Below are 19,503 nucleotides of genomic sequence, written 5' to 3'. Positions count from 1 at the left end.
TGACATTTGTTTCCTTTTCTCATTGCAGTCTGCTCCCAGTTCTCGAGAGGGGTGTATGCCATTTTTGGATTCTATGACCAGATGTCAATGAACACCCTGACCTCCTTCTGTGGGGCCCTGCACACGTCCTTTGTCACGCCCAGCTTCCCTACTGACGCAGATGTGCAGTTTGTCATCCAGATGCGTCCAGCCTTGAAGGGCGCTATTCTGAGTCTTCTGGGTCACTACAAATGGGAGAAATTTGTGTACCTCTATGACACAGAACGAGGTAAGAAGGGGTAGCTGCCCTCCTCTTGGACATTTATGTGGTTGTGATGTTTAAAGATCCTCAACTCATGTGCCCTTTCCTTCTAATAAATAAAATCAAGTACTCTTTTTAAATTGTATTTGATATTCAAAATAAATCAAATATTAAAGCCTAAGACACAAAGCAATGGTACTTTTAAAACCTAATTTTATAGTTATATATGCCATCCCTGGAATGCAGTTTGAGATTCCTTCCTGGTTGACTTAATACTGTTGAAAAAGGAACCCCCCCCCAACTCAAAAACATTATCTGATCTAAAATTCACAAAGTCAAAGCAGCTTAATGTAAAGTAGAGACCTAAGGTGGAAAGTTTTGGAAACTTAATCCTGCCAGGAACTATAATTATCCCTTATTCATAGAGGAGCTCAGTAAAACCCAAAAAGGAAATGTGCCTTTCTCACAGCAGTTTAACCACAGAAGTAGCAATGTCTCCTGCTTCCAGGGCTTGTTATACCATACCACATTAGGTCTTCAGATTACAGAGCCTCAACAATTACCTGATGGAAATGAGTAGATTGGCTAACCTGGGCTTTGGGGATGGACGATTTTAATACTATTGAGATAATATATTGGGGACACATTCTGTTTAAACAAACTACAAAATTAGGTCTGATCTTCATGTACTGTAAAAATATATCAATTGATTATCTAAACCATAAAAATTATAATTCGACTAAACAGACTGCTCCAAAACTCCATTATCTTTGAGGGGTTCCTCAATAAAACAAAGAGACCCCATTACAGTGACATTCCAGATATGTTCCTTTATCCTCTAATTGCCTCTAATTCTGGTTATAGACTGGGGATTGTTCTATCTGGCTCAGGGTTTTCAGATTCAGGGAAAGAAGGAGCAAATGAAAAGCCTGTCTTCCTGAGGGGTATCTGGGGAGGAGGTTCTTCTCGGTAACTTAACCTGATAAGCCATTTTGTTCTTGGGAACTCAGAGTATTGATCACTTTCCTCTCATTTTGCTGTATTCAAATGCTATCAGGAAATGCATAGGCCCACAGTTGCCTAGCATACTTACCTCCAAAATACCAAATTTCATGAACTTGAAGCAGTAGACCAGAGTTCTAGTCTACGCTATGCCACTAACTAGCTCTTTGACCTCGATCAACTCACTGAAGCTCCTTTGGCCTGCGTCTCCTCACCTAAGTTGTATCTGTTCTTAATATAAAATTATATGATTTTGCAGTTTTTTGAGATGTTATGACAGACACAACACACTTTGTATCTTGCTGCTAACTCTAACTTATATATTATCAGTTAATTAGTCAATTTATTCTACAAGCCATTATCAGTCCCAATTGTGTGTTTCAATCCTTTGATAGATGTATATATAATATGTTTCCAGTAGAAGAGAACAGAAAGTGGTAATCATAAAACAATTTATGAACAAGGGACAATATCAAATCAAAATCTACACTATAGACTCAGATGCTTTAACATTTGTGGAAAAGGCCATACTCCAGAAATGCCAAATTATCAGAAATGGCTTGCTAGAGGAGCCAGCATTGAAGGATTGGTAAGTCACAGATTGCAAGACAGGTGGGAGGCGGGGGCTTAGGGAGAGGAAAAAGAGCAGGAACAAAGGGCAGAGTCAGGAAGGAGTATTCTGTTCAAACAGAGCCTTGTCTGACTCAAGTACTAAAATAGTTTGATTATTCTAATTCACATTTCACTAAATTTGAATGTATTTCACTTTGCTCAAACACTACCAATGAATTAGCCTATTTTCATGTACTAAATATAATGTAATCTAGTGCATAGCCATTTAATCTTCAGAACTGAAGTTTGTAAATTTTCTGATTTTTTTAAATTAAATATCAGCTGTACTAATACCATAATCTCTCATCTATTCAAAAACAGAGACTACCATTAATGTATTTTCTCCTCATCTCCTGTGACCCATCTCTGCTTATTAGCTCTCAGAGGGGGAAAAAAAAGTCAAACCATGTCTATTTCTTATCTCTACATATTTTCTCATTAATTGGGTAATTCTATTGTCTTGGAGCTGAAAGAAACATTTCTGAATAATATGAGTTCATATGTTTTTCTTATGTAACCATTTAGTTGGTAGGACTAATTGTCTCTGATCTAAGAAACACTTTCTAAAAACTTTTAATTTCCTCCTCAGAAAGCCTTCTCCAAATACTGCCCAGAATCCCACACCAAAATTTCTCAGTGACTTTCTATTAACCACATTGAAAAAAATAAAAAGCAATCACAAGACTCAACATGATTACATCTGAACCAACTAACAAACCTGTTCTCCCTGTGCTACCTAATCAGAACCTTCCAGCACACATTGCTCTCATTTTCCACTGCTGTCCAAATGTGCCAGAATCATGCCTGCCTCAGCAACTTCACTTCTACTGCTATCTGAAAATTCTCTCTTTCATCTTGATTATGAGAATCTTTCCATTTTTCAAAAACTTATCTAAAATCCTTCCTCCCCAAGTTAGCCTTCCCTGACCACTCTAGCTAACAATGATTCATTGGCTCATTCATTCAATAAATTCTAATGTTACAATGATAAACAAGATAGATATGGCCCTTTCTGTTATAAAACTTGCATGCTGATGAAAGATATAAACAAAAATCAAGGAAACTGACAAATAATTACACATTTCAAGAAGGTGATCTGAAGAAAAGAGACAGATAATGGGATAGGATGGGGTCTAATTTTAAAAGTATGCTCAGAGACATCCTCCTAGAGAAGGGGAATTTAAGCTAAGAATTAAAGGATTGGAAGGAGCTAACCATATAAAGAATATAGAGAATGAGTTTCAAGCAACGTAAATAGCAAGTGAAAAGGTCCTGTGGTATGTCTAAGCAACCAAAACAAGACTGATATTGCTTACAAAGGGTAATGAGAAGGTAGATAAACACCTGAGAGGAGACTATAGAGGCAGATGGAAGTCAGATCATAGCCATAGAGTATGAACAGCAGTCATTTATTCTAACTGCAACAAGAAAGTCATTGGAGAATTCTGAGCAGGGGGTCACATGATCTAAGTGTCAGTAAAGAATACAGTGCAAAATAAGAGTGAAAGAAAACCAATTAAAATGTCATTATAGTCATCCATATGAAAAAGGATGGCAGCTTAGACTATTCTGGAGATGAAGAGAAGTGTGTGGAATTTCAATATACTTGGAAGACAAAAATCAACAGAACTTGGGGACAGATTGTGAGATGTGAAGGAGAGGAAGACTTAATGGATGACTACTACACTTTTGGCTTAGGAGACATGGTAAGATGGTGATGTTATTTAGTGAGGTTCCTGGGCAGGAGGAAAAGCAGTTTTGAAGAGCAGAGATCTTGCCTACCTCTAAACACCCACAGAACCTTGAATCCACATCACTCCCTTGACACTTTCCATAGATACTTTCAATTGTTATTTCACTATGTACCTTTCTAAGCCCTTCTCTCTAGTGTGATAATAACCAATTGTTTAGCTCCTAGGTTTATACTTTGCACCTCCTCTAGTACATAGCATAGGTCTATGTACATACATAGTGTTGTCCAGCCTCCATTACTGATTCACCCAGAATAAGAACATGTTTGTTTTTCAGTGCTAGAGTGAAAGAGGGAAAGAATGAAAGGAAGGAAAGAAGAACATGGGAAGGAGGGAGAATAGGGAGGAAAGAAACAAAGATGGAAAAGGAAGAGAATGGGAGGAAGAAAAGAGTGAGGGAGGGAAACCAATTTATAAATCAAGCCATTTGACACATTTCTTTAAAATATTCAGTAAAGTATCCATTCTGTATTTTCTCATTGTCTGGAATGATCATTTATTGCTTCAGTAATAAAATTTATGGGGGAAATTGAAGTGGCAGATTATATTTTTAGATTATTCAAATTACATAAGACTTGGAAGACAGAGATAGACGGGAACACTTATTATAACATTCAAATAAGCTAAATATATAACTGATGTGACTCCTCTGCATACGGGCAGGGATGAATGAGGTGCTTAGCAATGGGTTAAATATCTGAGGTCATTTAAAAGATTTGTAGCACAACGAGGGTAATGTTTTTCCTAGAATTATGAAACACTATATGGATTTTGGAGCTTTGTTGCCTTGGCTGGGATTTCTGTCAGCAGAGAAAGATCTGATTTAAGGTGTGCAGGTCATTATTTAGTTACCAAAATACCATCTTGGTTCATTAATACCAAGTTGAAAATTATGCTCTTGGTGCTATATTCATAAAAGACCAGTTCCTGGCAAAATTTTGAGGTTGACAAAGCATGTGATCTGTCCCCTTGTACCTCATCTTTATTGACACCCACATTCCTTATTTTCACAGGACTCCTCACTCTGACACATGTATACACCTGCCCTCCCTGGCAGGAGCAAAACCTTACCATTTCTGTCTCAACCTGCCTCTCACCTTCATAAAAATTGTCCGCTCCTGCATTTGTTCCCACTGATTAATAATCTTTCTCAGCTGTAAAACAGCTCAGCTGACCAACAAATTCATGCTAATTTATCTATGGCTGTTAATGACTGGACGTGTTACTGTATCCAGGGAAGAGGAAATTTCTATTCAGGCAAGGATCTCCTATGGACATAGATCCTTAATCCAGAGCTTTCTAACTCTGGGATCCCAGGCATCATGAGTCCAGTATAGGAGGTCCTTTGCACATATGCCTTCCTATGTAGAAAGGCCTAAAACCGTGTTAAGGAGGTTATCACCTCTTCTCATTGTTAGACCTGGTGTTAACATCTCTTCCAGAATGGCGACATACTTGAGAACTGCAGTCAGACTCTCTCGTGCACCTGACAACTCTCCTTGGCTTCAATGGGCACAGCCCACAGAGATGAAAGAGCCCAACCCAGCTGTGACTCTCAGTTTAGATAATGAAATAATAGCTGTGGGTGCCCTTTGAGGCAACTTGTCCCTACCTTTTTAGCAGTGTTCAATAAACTCCTGCTGTCTTCCATTCTCAACCTTGAAACTCCCTACTCAGTTCCCAAGTAACTTCCTGGAAGTCAACAGCCTTCTCACAGGTCTTTCTATTCTCTCTGGAAGGTTGTGGCAGGAACATGGGCCATTGTAACAATAATCCCATCAGTCAACAGCAATGATTAGGCTTTCTTTAGTGCTAATTTAGGCTTGGTCTCTGGTGAGGCTTAAAAGGGGCATAATTAGGGATAGGTATTTGTCCTAGTTGTTAAGATGCCAGTTAGGATGCAGCACCTCATATAAAAGTGCCTGGGTTCAAGTCCTGGCTCTACTGATTTCAGATTCCTTCTAATGTGTACCTAGGAGGCAGTGGTAATGGACCAAGTAGCTGGGTCCCTACCACCCAGGGAGACCTGGATGAGTTCCAGGCATCATGAGTCCAGTTTAGGAGGTCCTTTGCACATATGCCTTCCTATATAGAAAATCTTAAAACCATGTTAAGGAAGTGATCACCTCTTCCCATTGCTAGACCTACCTTTTGGGTGCAGGTGACCTAGTTCTCTATGGTGCTAACATTTCCTCCAGAGCAACGACATACTGGGGAACTGTAGCCAAACTCTCTTGTGCATCTGACAACTCTCCTTGGCTTCAATGGGCGCAGCCCACAGTTCCAGCTGTTGTGTGTGTTTGGGTAGTGAACAAGCAGATTGAAGAAATCTCTCTATCTCTGCCTCTCAAATAATTAAAACATTAAAAATAAATTAGGTATTGCTTTGAAGGAACTGACAATTCTGTTGGAACTGTGACTTATCTCAGAGGCCTGAAAAAAAAAAATCATTTTTACTCAACTGTTCCCACACCCACCAAAGACATTTGCATTCATTAGAGCAGGCAGCTCCTGAAAAGATCAAAGGTTGTCAGATAGCAGAGAAAGTAGAAAAATGGAAGGTCCTGAGGTAGAGATTCCTCAAGACAAGGAGAAAAACCATGAGCTATGGCATATCATATTGAATCCCAATAGCATCCTGGAATCTTTACAACTAAGGAAGCTGAGTCCTATAAAGGTTAAATGGTGGTTCTTAGGGTCATACAGCTACAATGTAATGAAACCATATCTCAACAGAGGTCTACCAAACTCCAAAATCTATGTGCTTTACACTGGCTATCACACTGCCACACACATGTTTAAAATCACTGGCTATCACACTGCCACACACATGTTTAAAATTTGCAAACAGCTATTACCTCTGCCTTTGGCATTCCATTTAGCCATTCTTCAGAGGATCTTGAGTTTAGACCCTTCTTATCCTGGTTGTCTTTCTGTGGATGTAATCTAGTTGTTAATTTCCTTAATAAAGCATGGAGTTCACAAATTAACCCAACATCTTGTGGTACATGGGTACTAGGGTTCCAGATAGGCAGCAGGTCAAAAATCCAGACAAAGGGGCAGATGAGTCACAAAGGTAAAGGCAGGGAAAAAACAGAACTCCATGGAGTGCTGGGGTAAAAACCAGATTCTGAGTTGAAGGGAATTCATATATATTTTTCTGAGACAGAGAAAATTTACAGAGCACAGAAAGATATGAATGTGCAGACCCTCATTAGTAAGAGGCTATTTCTTATTAGAGAAGAAAACAGCAAGGAGTGGACAATGATATGTTACTATGTTACTGTCAGGACCTTTATAGAAAGTAACATGTACCTGATTTTAAAAAAAAAAAAAAGACAAAGAAAGAAAATAAAAGGACAATCGTGGTTATTTTTTTCCTCCTTCACTTTTTTTTTTTTTTTTGACAGACAGAGTGGATAGTGAGAGAGAGAGACAGAGAGAAAGGTCTTCCTTTTTGCTGTTGGTTCACCCTCCAATGGCCACTGCGGCCAGCGCATCACGCTGATCCGAAGCCAGGAGCCAGGTGCTTCTCCTGGTCTCCCATGCGGGTGCAGGGCCCAAATACTTGGGCCATCCTCCACTGCCTTCCCGGGCCATAGCAGAGAGCTGGCCTGGAAGAGGGGCAACCGGGATAGAATCCGGCGCCCCAACCGGGACTAGAACCCGGTGTGCCGGCACCGCAAGGCGGAGGATTAGCCTGTTAAGCCATGGCGCCGGCCTCCTCCTTCACTTTAAGAAGTGATTAAAGTGGGTCCCAAGATGGTGGTATAGCAGCAGGATGATCCGAGTCACACGGGGCAAAATAGATATTTAAAAGAGAGAGAAGAAACATGCCGGATATAGAGACATGGGAAATTCACAACGGGAAGCCCAGGAAACCAACAGAAACTAGGCAAGTCCAGAATACTGTACCTGCAAAGCTGTAACTTATGAATGAAGGTGAAATAAAGAACTTCCATACCAAACAGAAATTGAGAGAAGTTGTCCCCACTGGTCCAGCCTTATAAAAGATGCTTAAGGATCTGCTACTCACAGAAACATAGAAATGCGGTCATCACTATGAAAGAAGGTGAAGGTAGAAAATCTCCCAGTAAAAATACAAAGGAAATTCAAAGTAAAAAATAAGAACATTTTGGGGGAATGGCAGGGCCAAGTCATTACTTATCAATAGTCACCTTGTATGTAAATGGCCTCAACTCTCTAGTTAAAAGATACAGAGTGGGGCCTGCACTGTGGTGTAGCGGGTAAAGCCAACACCTGCAGTGCAGGCATCCCATATGGGCACGGTTCAAGTCCCGGCTGCTCCACTTCCAATCTAGCTCTCTTCTATGGCCTGAGAAAGCAGTAGAAGATGTCCCAAGTCCTTGGGCCCCTGCACTCACGTGGGATACCCAGTAGAAACTCCTGGCTCCTGGCTTCTGATCAGCATAGCTCCAGCCACTGTGGCCATCTGGGGAGTGAACCAGCAGATGGAAGACCTCTCTCTCTCTCTCTCTCTCTCGACCTCTCTCTCTTGACCTCTCTGTCTCTGCCTCTGCCTCTCTGTAGCTCTGCCTTTCAAATAAATAAATAAATCTCTTTTTAAAAAAAGATACAGACAGAATGAATGGATTGAAAAACAAAACCCATCTATTTGCTGCCTACAAGAAACACATCTTACCAACAAAGATACATGCCGAGTGAAAGTGAAAGGATGGAAAAAGATAATCCATGCAAACAGAAACCAAAAAAGAGATGGTGCACCAATACTGATATCAGACAAAATAGACTTTAACACAAAAACTATTTAAAAAGACAAAAAAGGACACTATATACTGATTAAAGGATCAATTCAACAGGAAGAAGTGACTATTATAATATATGCACCTAGGAGATGGTGCTGTGGAAAGTAGGTTAATCCTAGTGTAACAACAGACACCAAAGAAATAAAAAGAATTATCAGAAATTATAACAAACAGATCTATGCCAACAAACTAGGAAACCTAGAAGAAGTGGATAGATTGCTAGACACATAAGACCTACCTAAATTGAGCCATGAAGTCATAGAAAAGCTAAACAGACCAATTACCAAGAAAGAAATTGAATCAGTAATAAAGACCCTCCCAATAAAGAAAATCCCAGGATTAGATGGCTTCAGCACTGAATTCTACCAGACATTTAAAGAAGATCTAACTCCAATTCTTCTCAAGTTATTCAAAAACAATTGAAAGAGAGGGAATCCTACAAAATTCTTTCTGACACCAGAACCACCTTACTTCCTAAACCTGGAAAAGACCCAACAGAGAAAGAAAGCTACAGCCCAATTTCCATGATGAACATAGATGCAAAAATCCTCAACAAAATTCTGGCCAATCAAATCCAACAACACGTCAGAAAGCTCATTCACCAGAACAAGTAGGATTTATCCCTGGTATGCAGGGGTAGTTCACCATTTGCAAATCAATCAAGGTAATGCATCACATTAACAAACTGAAGAACAAAAACCATATGATTATCTCAATAGATGCAGAGAAAGCATTTGATAAAATACAACACCCTTTCATGATGAAAACTCTAAGCAAACTGGGTATAGAAGGAACATTCCTCAACACAATCAAGGTAATTTTTGACAAACCCAGGACCAGCATTCCACTGAATGAGAAAAAGTAGGAGACATTCCCACTGAGATCTAGAACCAGACAAGGATGTCCACTCTCACCATTGCTATTCAATATAGTCCTGGAAGTTTTAGCCAGAGCCATTAGGAAAGAAAAGGAAATCAAAGGGATTCAAATTGGGAAAGAGGAAGTCAAACTATCCCTATTTGCAAATGTCATGATTCTATATATAGGGGGAAAAGACTCCACCAAGAGACTATTGGAACTTGTAGAAGAGTTTGGTAAAGTAGTGGGGTATAAAATCAACACACAAAAACAACAGCCTTTGTAGACACAGAAAATGCCATGACTGAGAAAGAACTAAGATCAATCCCATTCATAATAGCTATAAAAAATTAAATACCTTGGAATAAATTTAAACATGTCAAAGATCTATACAATGAAAATTACAAAACATTAAAGAAAGAAATAGAAGAAGGTACCAAAAAATGGAAACATCTCCCATGTCCGTGGAGTGGAAGAATTAATATCAACAAAATTTCAAAAGTACAAAAGCAATTTACAGATCCAATGCAATACCAATCAAAATACAAAAGAAATTCTTCTCTGATCTACAAAAAATGATGCTGAAATTCACACAGAAACACAGGAGACCTTGAAGAGCTAAAGCAATCTTACACAACAAAAACAAAGCTGGAGGCATCACAATACCAGATTTCAAGACACATAACAGGGCAGTTATAATCAAAACATCCTGGTACTGGTACAAAAACAGATGGATAGACAAATGGAACAGAATAGAAATGCCAGAAATCAATCCAAGCATCTACAACCAACTTATATTTGAACAAGGAGCTAAAACCAATCCCTGGAATAAGGACAGTCTCTTCAACAAATGGTGATGGGAAAACTGGATTTTCACATGCAGATGTATGAATTAGGACTCCTACCTTACACCTTGCACAAAAATCCATTCAAAATGTATTAAAGACCTAAATCTATGCGCTGATACCATAAAATTAGGGAGCATCAGGGAAATCCTGCAAGACATTGGCACAAAGAGTTCTTGGAAAAGACCCCAGGCACAGGCAATAAAAGACAAAATTAACAAATGGGTTTACACCAAATTGAGAAGCTTCTGTACTGCAAGAGAAATACCCAACAACGTGAAAGGGCAACATACACATGAAAAAATGCTCGAGATCACTAGCTGTCAGGGAAATGCAAATCAAAACCACAGTGAGGTTTCACCTCTCCTCAATTAGAATGGCTTTCATACAGAAATCAACAAAAAACAAATGCTGGCAAGAACATGGGGGAAAAGGTACCCTAATCCACTGTTAGTTGTAATGTAAACTGGTAAAGCCAGTATTCAAGACAGCTTGGAGATACCTCAGAAATCTGAATATAGTCCTACCACATGACCAAGCTATTTCACTCCTGGGAATTTACCCAAGGGAAATGAATTCAGCAAATAAAAAAGTTATTTGCACCCCCATGTTTATTGCAGCTCACTTCACAATAGCTAAGACATGGAATCAACCCAAATTCCCATCAACAGAAGACTGGATAAAGAAATTATGGGACATGTGCTCTATGGAATACTACACAGTGGTAAAAAAAAAGAAATATAATCATTTTCAACAAAATGAATGAATCTGGAAAACATCGTACTTAGTGAAATAAGCCAGTCCCAAAGGAACAAATACCATATGTTCTCCCTGATCTGTGATAGCTAATAGAAAACTTAAAAGGAAATCTGTAGAAGTGAAATTGACATTTTGAGAAGCAATGACTTGAACACCCCTTGTCTTATCTGTTGAGGAACAGTTTTATTTTTTTTTCTTCTTAATACCATTGGTTGAATTCTTTACTTAACATAGAGTTGGGGCCGGCACTGTGGTGCAGCAGGTTAATGCCCTGGCCTGAAGCACCGGCATCCCATATGAGTGCCGGTTCTAGTCCTGGCTGCCCTTCTTCCGATCCAGCTCTCTACTATTGTCTGGGAAAGCAGTAGAAGATGGCCCTAGTCCTTGAGCCCCTGCACCCACATGGGAGACCTGGAGGAAGCTCCTGGCTCCTGACTTTGGATCAGCGCAGTTCTGGCTGTTGTAGCCAGTTGGGGAGCAAACCATCGGATGGAAGACCTCTCTCTCTCTCTCTCTCTCTCTCTCTGTGTGTGTGTGTGTGTAACTCTTTCAAATAAATAAATAAATAAATAATTTTTAAAAAAACATAGAGTTAATCATATGTGTATAAAGTCAATTGAAAATAGATCCCAGTAAAAAATAAGAGTGGGAATATGAGAGAAGGATGTTTGTAACTGTAAAGCTGTATAGTTCTGCATACATTCCTATGGACTTACTTCTAAGGGCACCATTTAAAAACTTGCCATGGGACCCCAAATCCCATTAAGCTGGGTGGTAATAATGCCATATTAAGTGTTAAAGTGATCATACAGATAGGATTAAGTGGTAAAGGGATCATATAAATAAGATCAAGTGTCTGGTAATAATAAGAGATAGAATTAAAAAGGAGAGAATGTTCCAACATGGGAAGCAGACTCAAAAAATGACAATCACTTTAAACAGCACTCTGACCACAGAATCAGCCCTTAAGGCATCTTGTCTGGCTGAAAAGCCCATGTGAAAATTTCAGGGATGGAAATCCAAGACACTGTGGTAAAAAAAAAAAAATGTTCTACATGAATGATCTCTGTGAGAGAGACCTCAGTTGAAAGAAGTGCCCATCAAAGAAGGATGTACTTTTCTCTGAAGGGAGGAGAGAACTTCCACTTTGCTTATGGCCTTATCTAAATACTGACAGAGATTGTGGATTCAAAAGGCTTCCCATAGCCTTGGCAGCTCATGTCAAGAGCCTCAGGTGATCACTGACATCATAAATAAGAGTGTCAATTGTTAAATCAACAACAGGAGTCACTGTGCACTAACTTCCCATGTAGGACTTCTGTCCTCAATGAGTTGTATTGTGAGAATTAACTGTAAAACTTGTTCCCAGTTTTTTTTTTTTTTGTATGTGTGTGCGCAAATTGTTGAGATCTTTACATACTATAGAGTTGGTCTTCTGTGTATAAAGTTAATTGAAAATGAATCTTAGTGGTGAATGGGATTGGGGATGGGATGGGAGGAGGAGGTTGGGTAGGAGTGGGGGTGGGAGGGCAGATATGGTGGGAAGAATCACTATATTCCTAAAGTTGTATTATGAAATGTGTACTCATTAAATAAAAGGTTTATTTGAAAAAAAAGAAGTGATTAAAGGATGTGCATAGGTAATAGATGGCTCCAATTCCAGTCATGTCCATTTGCCTTCTGGGAAAAGTGAAGTCAAGAGAGTTTTTATTGAAATTCAAGCTACTTTTTACATCTGAATAAATTAGAAAGGCCCAGAGAGTACATTATCCTGTGAGAGACAGATACTAAATTCCCCTGTTTGAGCAGCAATAATCAGGGTTGACAGTACTTGAAACATTTGGTAGTTTCTGCAGCCTGCCTAACCTTTTGTGATGAGTCTTCAACTATGAGAGCATCCTGAGAACCTGAACAATAATAATAGTGAATGACTATTTGGACTAGATTGTGAATAAAAGGCTATACATATGTCTGTAATGAGAATTTCATTGAAAATGAAAATACTGAAGCTGTCATATTTTTTAATGCTTCGATTTGCACATCCTTGACTGCTTTGGGGCATAAAAAGAGAAAGTGCCGAGCAATTTGTTGTCAGCTCTTGAAATAAATTATCATTTAAACACTTCCTCTCCACAAAGGTTATTAGCTTAGTAGCTTGTTCCTGGGGTTGGACCATCAGTAGGGGAAAAAGAAATCACAAGACATTAAACTATCCTTTCAAAAGCTGAATATGAGTTACTGTGGAAATTGTTCTCTCAGTAGCTTAACATATTTTGCTGTAGCTCTCCAATGCTGCAGATTAGACTGCAGCGACTATTAATAAATACTGTCATATTTTACAGCTGTCATGCAAAGCTGAAAAAAAGGCTTCTCTGTGATTAGATCCTGTTTACTGTAATATTTCCAGCTCAGACTCAGAAAAGCAGTTTTCCTATAAAGGTATTTTCCATAAGTAGACTATTTCTCTGTCGAATGACATGACTAATTTTAATATATCATTAACTCCTTGGTGGCAGTGAATCTGAGGTTGAACTAACTTCCCAGCCACAGATACAGTCCTCTCCAAAGCTAAAATGTCAGATTTTCTCCTTTGGGTTGTCCTTCCTAGGCAGAGATGACTTGACTGTCAGGACATGGGCTTTCAGTAGCTCTCTCCCCCACGGAAGGACAAATCGTCACTGGTTTATCCCTCTTCTTTTACCCTGTCCCTCTTATGACCGATTGCATTGTTTTCAATACAGCTGGTCAGGATTTAGGTTAGGAATGTTACTACAGTGCGCTGTCTAGAAATTCTGCCTCCTGAGCTAAAATGTCATCAGATGAGAAAAAGAAATAGATCTCTAGCCCCCCTACCATGCATTAGCTGTTTGGAACAGTACTCACATCTCTGAAAAAAGGAAGTGACAGCTGGCAGGGTTGCTTTTGCTCTGACCTTCCAATGCTTTCATCAAGTTCCTGGAGGAATTAACCCTCACTAAGCTGAATATCTGATTTTAGGGAACAGGTAGTCCTTACACCATTAAAGGTTAGTTGGAGTGTCCTATTAAGTCAGGGTTTTGCGTTCAGAGGTCTTAGAAAGGTTCTTCTAAACATTCCTTGGGGAAGGGGCAGACTGCAGTGTAGTAGACTTGCAGTTGTGACTGCAAATTTCTCCCTTGAAGCCCTTTAAACAACAATGTGAGACAAGGGAGAATTGTTTTGGGAGTTAAACAAAGGAATGTATGTAAATCTTTAACACTAAGCTGCAGATGGTAATATGCTCAATGGATTTCAGCTCCTGTGATTACCATTATAGAACAGTGATCCTCAGTGGAGAGGGAGACTAATCCCCACAGGGCACAGTTAGCAATATCTAGAGACATTTTGGTAGTGAACAGGGGACAAGGATGCTGTTACACATCCTACAATGCACAGGACAGTATCCTCCCCCCAACAAAGAATTATCCAGCCTAAAATGCCCACAGTACCAAGGAAGCCACAAGTCAAGGGAATAGTTGACAGGCATTCCTCCAGGGATTGTCAGTGAACCAATCCAGCATTTATTAAGTGTCTCTTACTGTGCCTAGATCAGGATTAACAGCTATGTCCAATAAGAGGGAGAGCCTTTGACTCCAAAGAGCTTACAGCATTGTCTGAGAACCAGGTGAAGATTAATGCACATGAAGCAAAGATTAGAACAAAACAGCAGTAAGACAAGAGCTAGAGCATGTGCTACATATTTGAAGCACTGTGGGAGTCCAAAAAAGAGAGTTCATGGTAGGCACGCAGGACTAGTCTGGGAGGCTTCATGGAAGAAGCTATTGGTATTCATGGGCCCACCACAGAACTATCCATCCTAGCAATCACTTTGCCTTCATTGCCAAGGCCAAGATGATGTCTAGAACCCAAAAAAGCATGGCCTTCCCATCAACACTCCCAAACATAAGAGATCTGGGCAAGAAACATAATTTAAAAAATCAGAAAAGGAACAATGTATGGAAAGCAATTACAGGGCTGTTGAAAACAGGCAGTAAACAAAAGGAGGGAGTGAAATACTGGCGAAATTCCATTTTCCCAACTAATCCTATAGCAAAAGTGCAATTTGCAACAAAATCAACAGCGCTCTTTCTCCTCTTTCTCACAAACATATTGGCATCAGCACAGCTACATATGATTCCTCAGTCGAAAAGTATCTGTAAGCTGGGAAGACAGAATATGGAATGGGGAAGAGGGGGGAAGGGCAAAGGTAAGGTGGAGAGCACAGCTCACTCTGCACCCCCACCCCCGCACCACAATCTCTGCAGAGCATCTTCATTCAAAGGGAAAGGAAGGGGGGCACAAAAAGAGACTACTTCACACCCCTCCCCAATCTTCCTGGATCCTTTCCAATCAATAAGTTGCCAGTGTCAGCTGCTGTCCTGCTTTGTCAACTCCACAAACGATCTGATTAATTCTCTGGTGCTAACTGCCTCAGCGGGCTTTCTCGGCAGTAGAACAGAGGCTAATTAAGATCATGTCAGGCGGCGAGTCTGACAGGTTATGTTGCTGGACCACACTGAACTTTTAGAGGGTGCTTCGACTTCACTGCAGGCAGCCAGTGCTTGGTGAGGCACCGATTCCATAGCAGGCTGCCCATTTATTTCCACATGTCCCTGCATCAGTGTGCCTCCGTTTTGTCAAGGATTTACATTCTTCTCCTTGGGGTAATTAGCCACTCCTGTGTTCCCTTTCAATGGCATTACTTCAATACCCTTTCAGTTGAATTTTCAGTTTGCTTGTAAACAAAGACAACAATTACTAGCAGAGTCATTCGCCCTCCTAAATCCCATGGATGTGTGTCTGAGTGTGTGTATGCTTGTGTGCCTTACCAACATATGCCTACAGAGGTGAGTTTAGGACAAATGGAGGAAGCTCTACTTCTCACAGCAGGTAGAAAATGGAGGCAACATATGGAACTTCTTACACCAAGTGGTGGGTTAGGACTGAAAATATAAATAGCTTTCCCCTCCCCCTAAATAAAGGCTGAGATGAATTCACAGATGACAGACCCATAATGAGTCATTAAAGTACTGACATAGTTTGAAGATTTCTCTCCACTGAGGTGGACAAAATTCTCATAGAAGACTTTTGAGGCCCCATTCACTTTCTCTAGGAGTTCTTAAAGATAGTCTTAAGAGTCTACTATGCATCTAGGAGGCATGGAGGAACGTTTTGAAATATAAGCAGAGGAAAGTTTCCAGGAACATTGTTTAGTCTCATCACATCAGAATCTCTAACCACAGTCAAGGATAAACACGGCTGGACACTGGTTAAAGAGTAAAAGACAGACTGGTCAGTAATACACTACTGCGACAGAGAAGAGTTCCATATAAAATGAATCTGCCTTCAGTGTGTAGAGGTGACTAGACATTTTAGAGGGAGAAAGAGGCAATGGGGCAGGAGCTCAGTAGAATCAGAAAAGTGACAAATGGCAAACAGTGCGGAGAGGGAGTTGGTCCTTGGGAAAGCCATCTGGGATTCTTAACTGCCCTTATTGAAGTTTAACTCCTTGTCTTCCACAACGACTGGGAGACAGGGACACTATATTTGGGTGTTGGCTGGGACAGACAGTACATTCTTATGGCTGTCTTGCATTTTCTCAGGAAGGCACTTTTAGGGGGCTAGGGACATCCTAAGTGTGGCTCATGAGCTGTTAGAACTATGTCAGTGTTTGTTTCAGTCTGTACCAGCCAGCCTTGGGGCCTAGCTGAGGATTGTTCTGAGGAGCCTGGTGAGAGTTTGATCAAGGAGATAATCTTTGTCACCACATATCATGAACACTCTGCTCTGAGAGGTGAATGGCCCAGCTAAGGGTGTTGAAAAGTGTCATCCAGCCCAAATGTCAGTTCTGGGGCCAGCTTTGCCACTAAGTATTGATGCGATGCTAGACAAATCACAGACTTTCTGGTCCTTGGCTTTCACATCTATAAAATGAGGATCATCAATTATTTTGCAACCACCAAGTTCTAAGTGCAGGAATCTTGTGTCGGGCCCATTACTGAGGTTATAGAAGTGAATGAGACAGAATGCCTCCCCTGAATAAGCTCACTTTAGAAGGGTAGCATATACACATGTAAATAAGTCAGTAGAATCTTTTTTTAAAAAGATTTATTTTTTATTTATTTGAAAGACAGAGTTACAGAGAAGGTAGAGACAGAGAGCAAGGTCTTCCATCCGATGGTTCACTCCCCAATTGGCCACAATGGCCAAAGCTGCACCGATCCGAAGCCAGGAGCCAGGAGCTTCTTCCGGGTTTCCCACGTGGGTGAAGGGGCCCAAGGACTTGGGCCATCCTCTACTGCTTTCCCAGGCCATAGCAGAGAGCTGGCTAGGAAGAGGAGCAGCTGGACTAGAACTGGCGCTCATATGGGATGCTGGCGCTTCAGGCCAGGGCTTTAGCCCGTGGCACCATAGCGCCGGCCCCGAGTAGAATCTACAATGATTATTTCTGCTTCTAAAATTCTGGGGATTGTTATAGCACTTCCATTTGTAATGAAACTAGAACTCCTTTCAAATGACCACTGTGGGGATGGTTATAGAGACACAAATAACTACCCACTTTAGCTTTGGAAATTAGCCAGAGACCTTCAGCCCATTCACATCTTTCCTCCTTCCTTGACTCTTTGTGTTCAGCCCTGAACCTTTCTGGAATCCTTCTAGGTAGGGAAGAAATGGGAAAACCTAGTTACTACTTTAGGATGCCCAGTAGACCTTAAAACCCTCCCTGGTAGATCTCTAATCCAAGGACTACCACAACACACTTCTAACAAGTTTTCTCTAACAAGGTTTTCTAGGATTCTCAACAGTGGCCTGCTCCCCTCTCAAGGCCTTTAGTGCCAGGACACTCCAAACATGCCCTTACACAGTCATCTGCAATCTGTGGGCCTCCTTAAAAGGAAAGGAGTGTTTTTTACCATAATTATATGGATTTCTAAGACAAAAATAAAGCAGTTTTGTTTTTTGACTATATCCAATTTCTCTAAAAATTCAAAATGCTTCACTAGACAAAATATAATATCATGTGCACTTCCCAGGGACCCAGGCCTCTCTCCCCAGGTCTAGATCCACAGTTGGAGCTTCCCTCTCCCACTTTTATCTTGTTTCCCTATCTGGACCTCAAGCTCAACATTCTGAACTCTGAATTTATTCATATGTTCCAGAAAGCCAACACCTATGTTCCCAGGCTCAATGAACAGCATTGCCCAGTTGCCCAAAGAAGAAATCTCATCCTTGAATCTTCCCTTTTCATCATCCCTTACGTCACATCATCAAAGATCATCTTCTACTTTTCCACTACTGTACTGACTTGAGTTCAGGCTCCCATCATCTTCTGCCCCATCCTCCTGAGATTTCCCTGATCTTAATCTACCACTGCCCAAAATGCAATCTCCCCATCCTCTGTCTAAAAGGTTTTAAGGGCATCCCATTGCTCAGAAGATCAAGTTCTAATTTCTTAGAACGCCAGAGGAGGCCCTTCATGATCCAACTAAACTCTAACCCACTTTCTTAGTCTCACTGCTGTTCATCCCTTACCCAGTAGTGCTCCGTATGGAACCACACAGTACTGTACCACTTTAAATATGCCACATGTACCATGCTGCTTTTTGCTTCCATTCCTTTCCACATACTGTGCCTTCTTTCTAGCACTCAGCCCCCTTACTCCACTACCCCAAAACACACACACACACACACAATCTAATAAATGACATATCCTACAAAACTCTGTTCAAGTATTTGCTTCCCCAGAACTAGGTCTCCTTGTTCTCCTACTAACTTCACCCTGTGTCCTCACAACACTGGCAGCACTATGGTAAGTGCTGGGTATAATACAGTGTCTGGATGATGATAATGGTTGTTATTATTTTTTATAAATTGAATAAATGAATAAGTGAATAAGAAACCCTTACCTGAAAACAAAATGTGGCATCATAGGGGCCTGGAGGAGCTGGCAAAGTACAAGGAAGTGGACTTACTGTGCAGTTTGGGTATATTGTGTTCTTCTGTCATCATTAGAGAGCCACTTACCTCCTATGCACGGGGCTAACTCTGATGGCAAGTCCTTCCATGCTCACCTCTGTACCAAAGACATCACCGACCAGATTCAAGCACCTTAGCAGAAGGAAAGATATTTTGAAGCTGGGAAACTTAGTTATGAGTTTTCTGGCTAAGGGACAAACATGAAGTACACTAGATGGTCCCTGATTCTCAGCCAATACAGAGTCATTAATATTGGAGGATTGTCAAGAGCTGGGGTGGAGATGTTGCAGTATTTCATACAAACCAATGCTATTTAGAGATCCACATGAATTCTCTAAAGACAAGGGCAGCAGGATATTAATTTCCACAGCTCCCAGTGAAAAACTAAAGAAGGCATATTATTTCAAAATGTCTGTGTGTGAGCAATGTGACAAAAATGAAAGGTGATGTGAGAGCTGATGAAGACAGTTTTTAGCTATCTACTCCAAGGGGGGCGAGCCAGTCACAGATAATTCAAATGAGTTTTCTGTGGGCAGGAAATAGCAACTTTTCTTAATGGATCTTTGGCTTGGCTGAGCATGGGAAGTGAGCAAGGTGTCCCAGGATAAGGGGCCTTTCGACCGTCTCTTCAGTGACTGATACCCAAAGGGCAT

General features: G+C 40.6%; 1 protein-coding gene across 2 annotated transcripts in view; it reads left to right on the top strand.

The window, feature by feature from the left end:
- Positions 1–19,503, top strand: part of GRIA3 (glutamate ionotropic receptor AMPA type subunit 3) — a 308,553-nt gene that overhangs the window by 92,010 nt on the left and 197,040 nt on the right. For both annotated transcript variants that reach the window (XM_062182985.1, XM_062182986.1), the window contains exon 3: positions 29–268. In XM_062182985.1, the coding sequence (XP_062038969.1) occupies positions 29–268 (240 nt within the window). The remainder of the gene's footprint in view (positions 1–28; positions 269–19,503) is intronic.

This window comes from Lepus europaeus, chromosome X (genome assembly GCF_033115175.1).
Source record: "Lepus europaeus isolate LE1 chromosome X, mLepTim1.pri, whole genome shotgun sequence".
NCBI classification, from domain to species: domain Eukaryota; kingdom Metazoa; phylum Chordata; class Mammalia; order Lagomorpha; family Leporidae; genus Lepus; species Lepus europaeus.
This window is presented reverse-complemented; position numbering and strand designations above follow the sequence as displayed.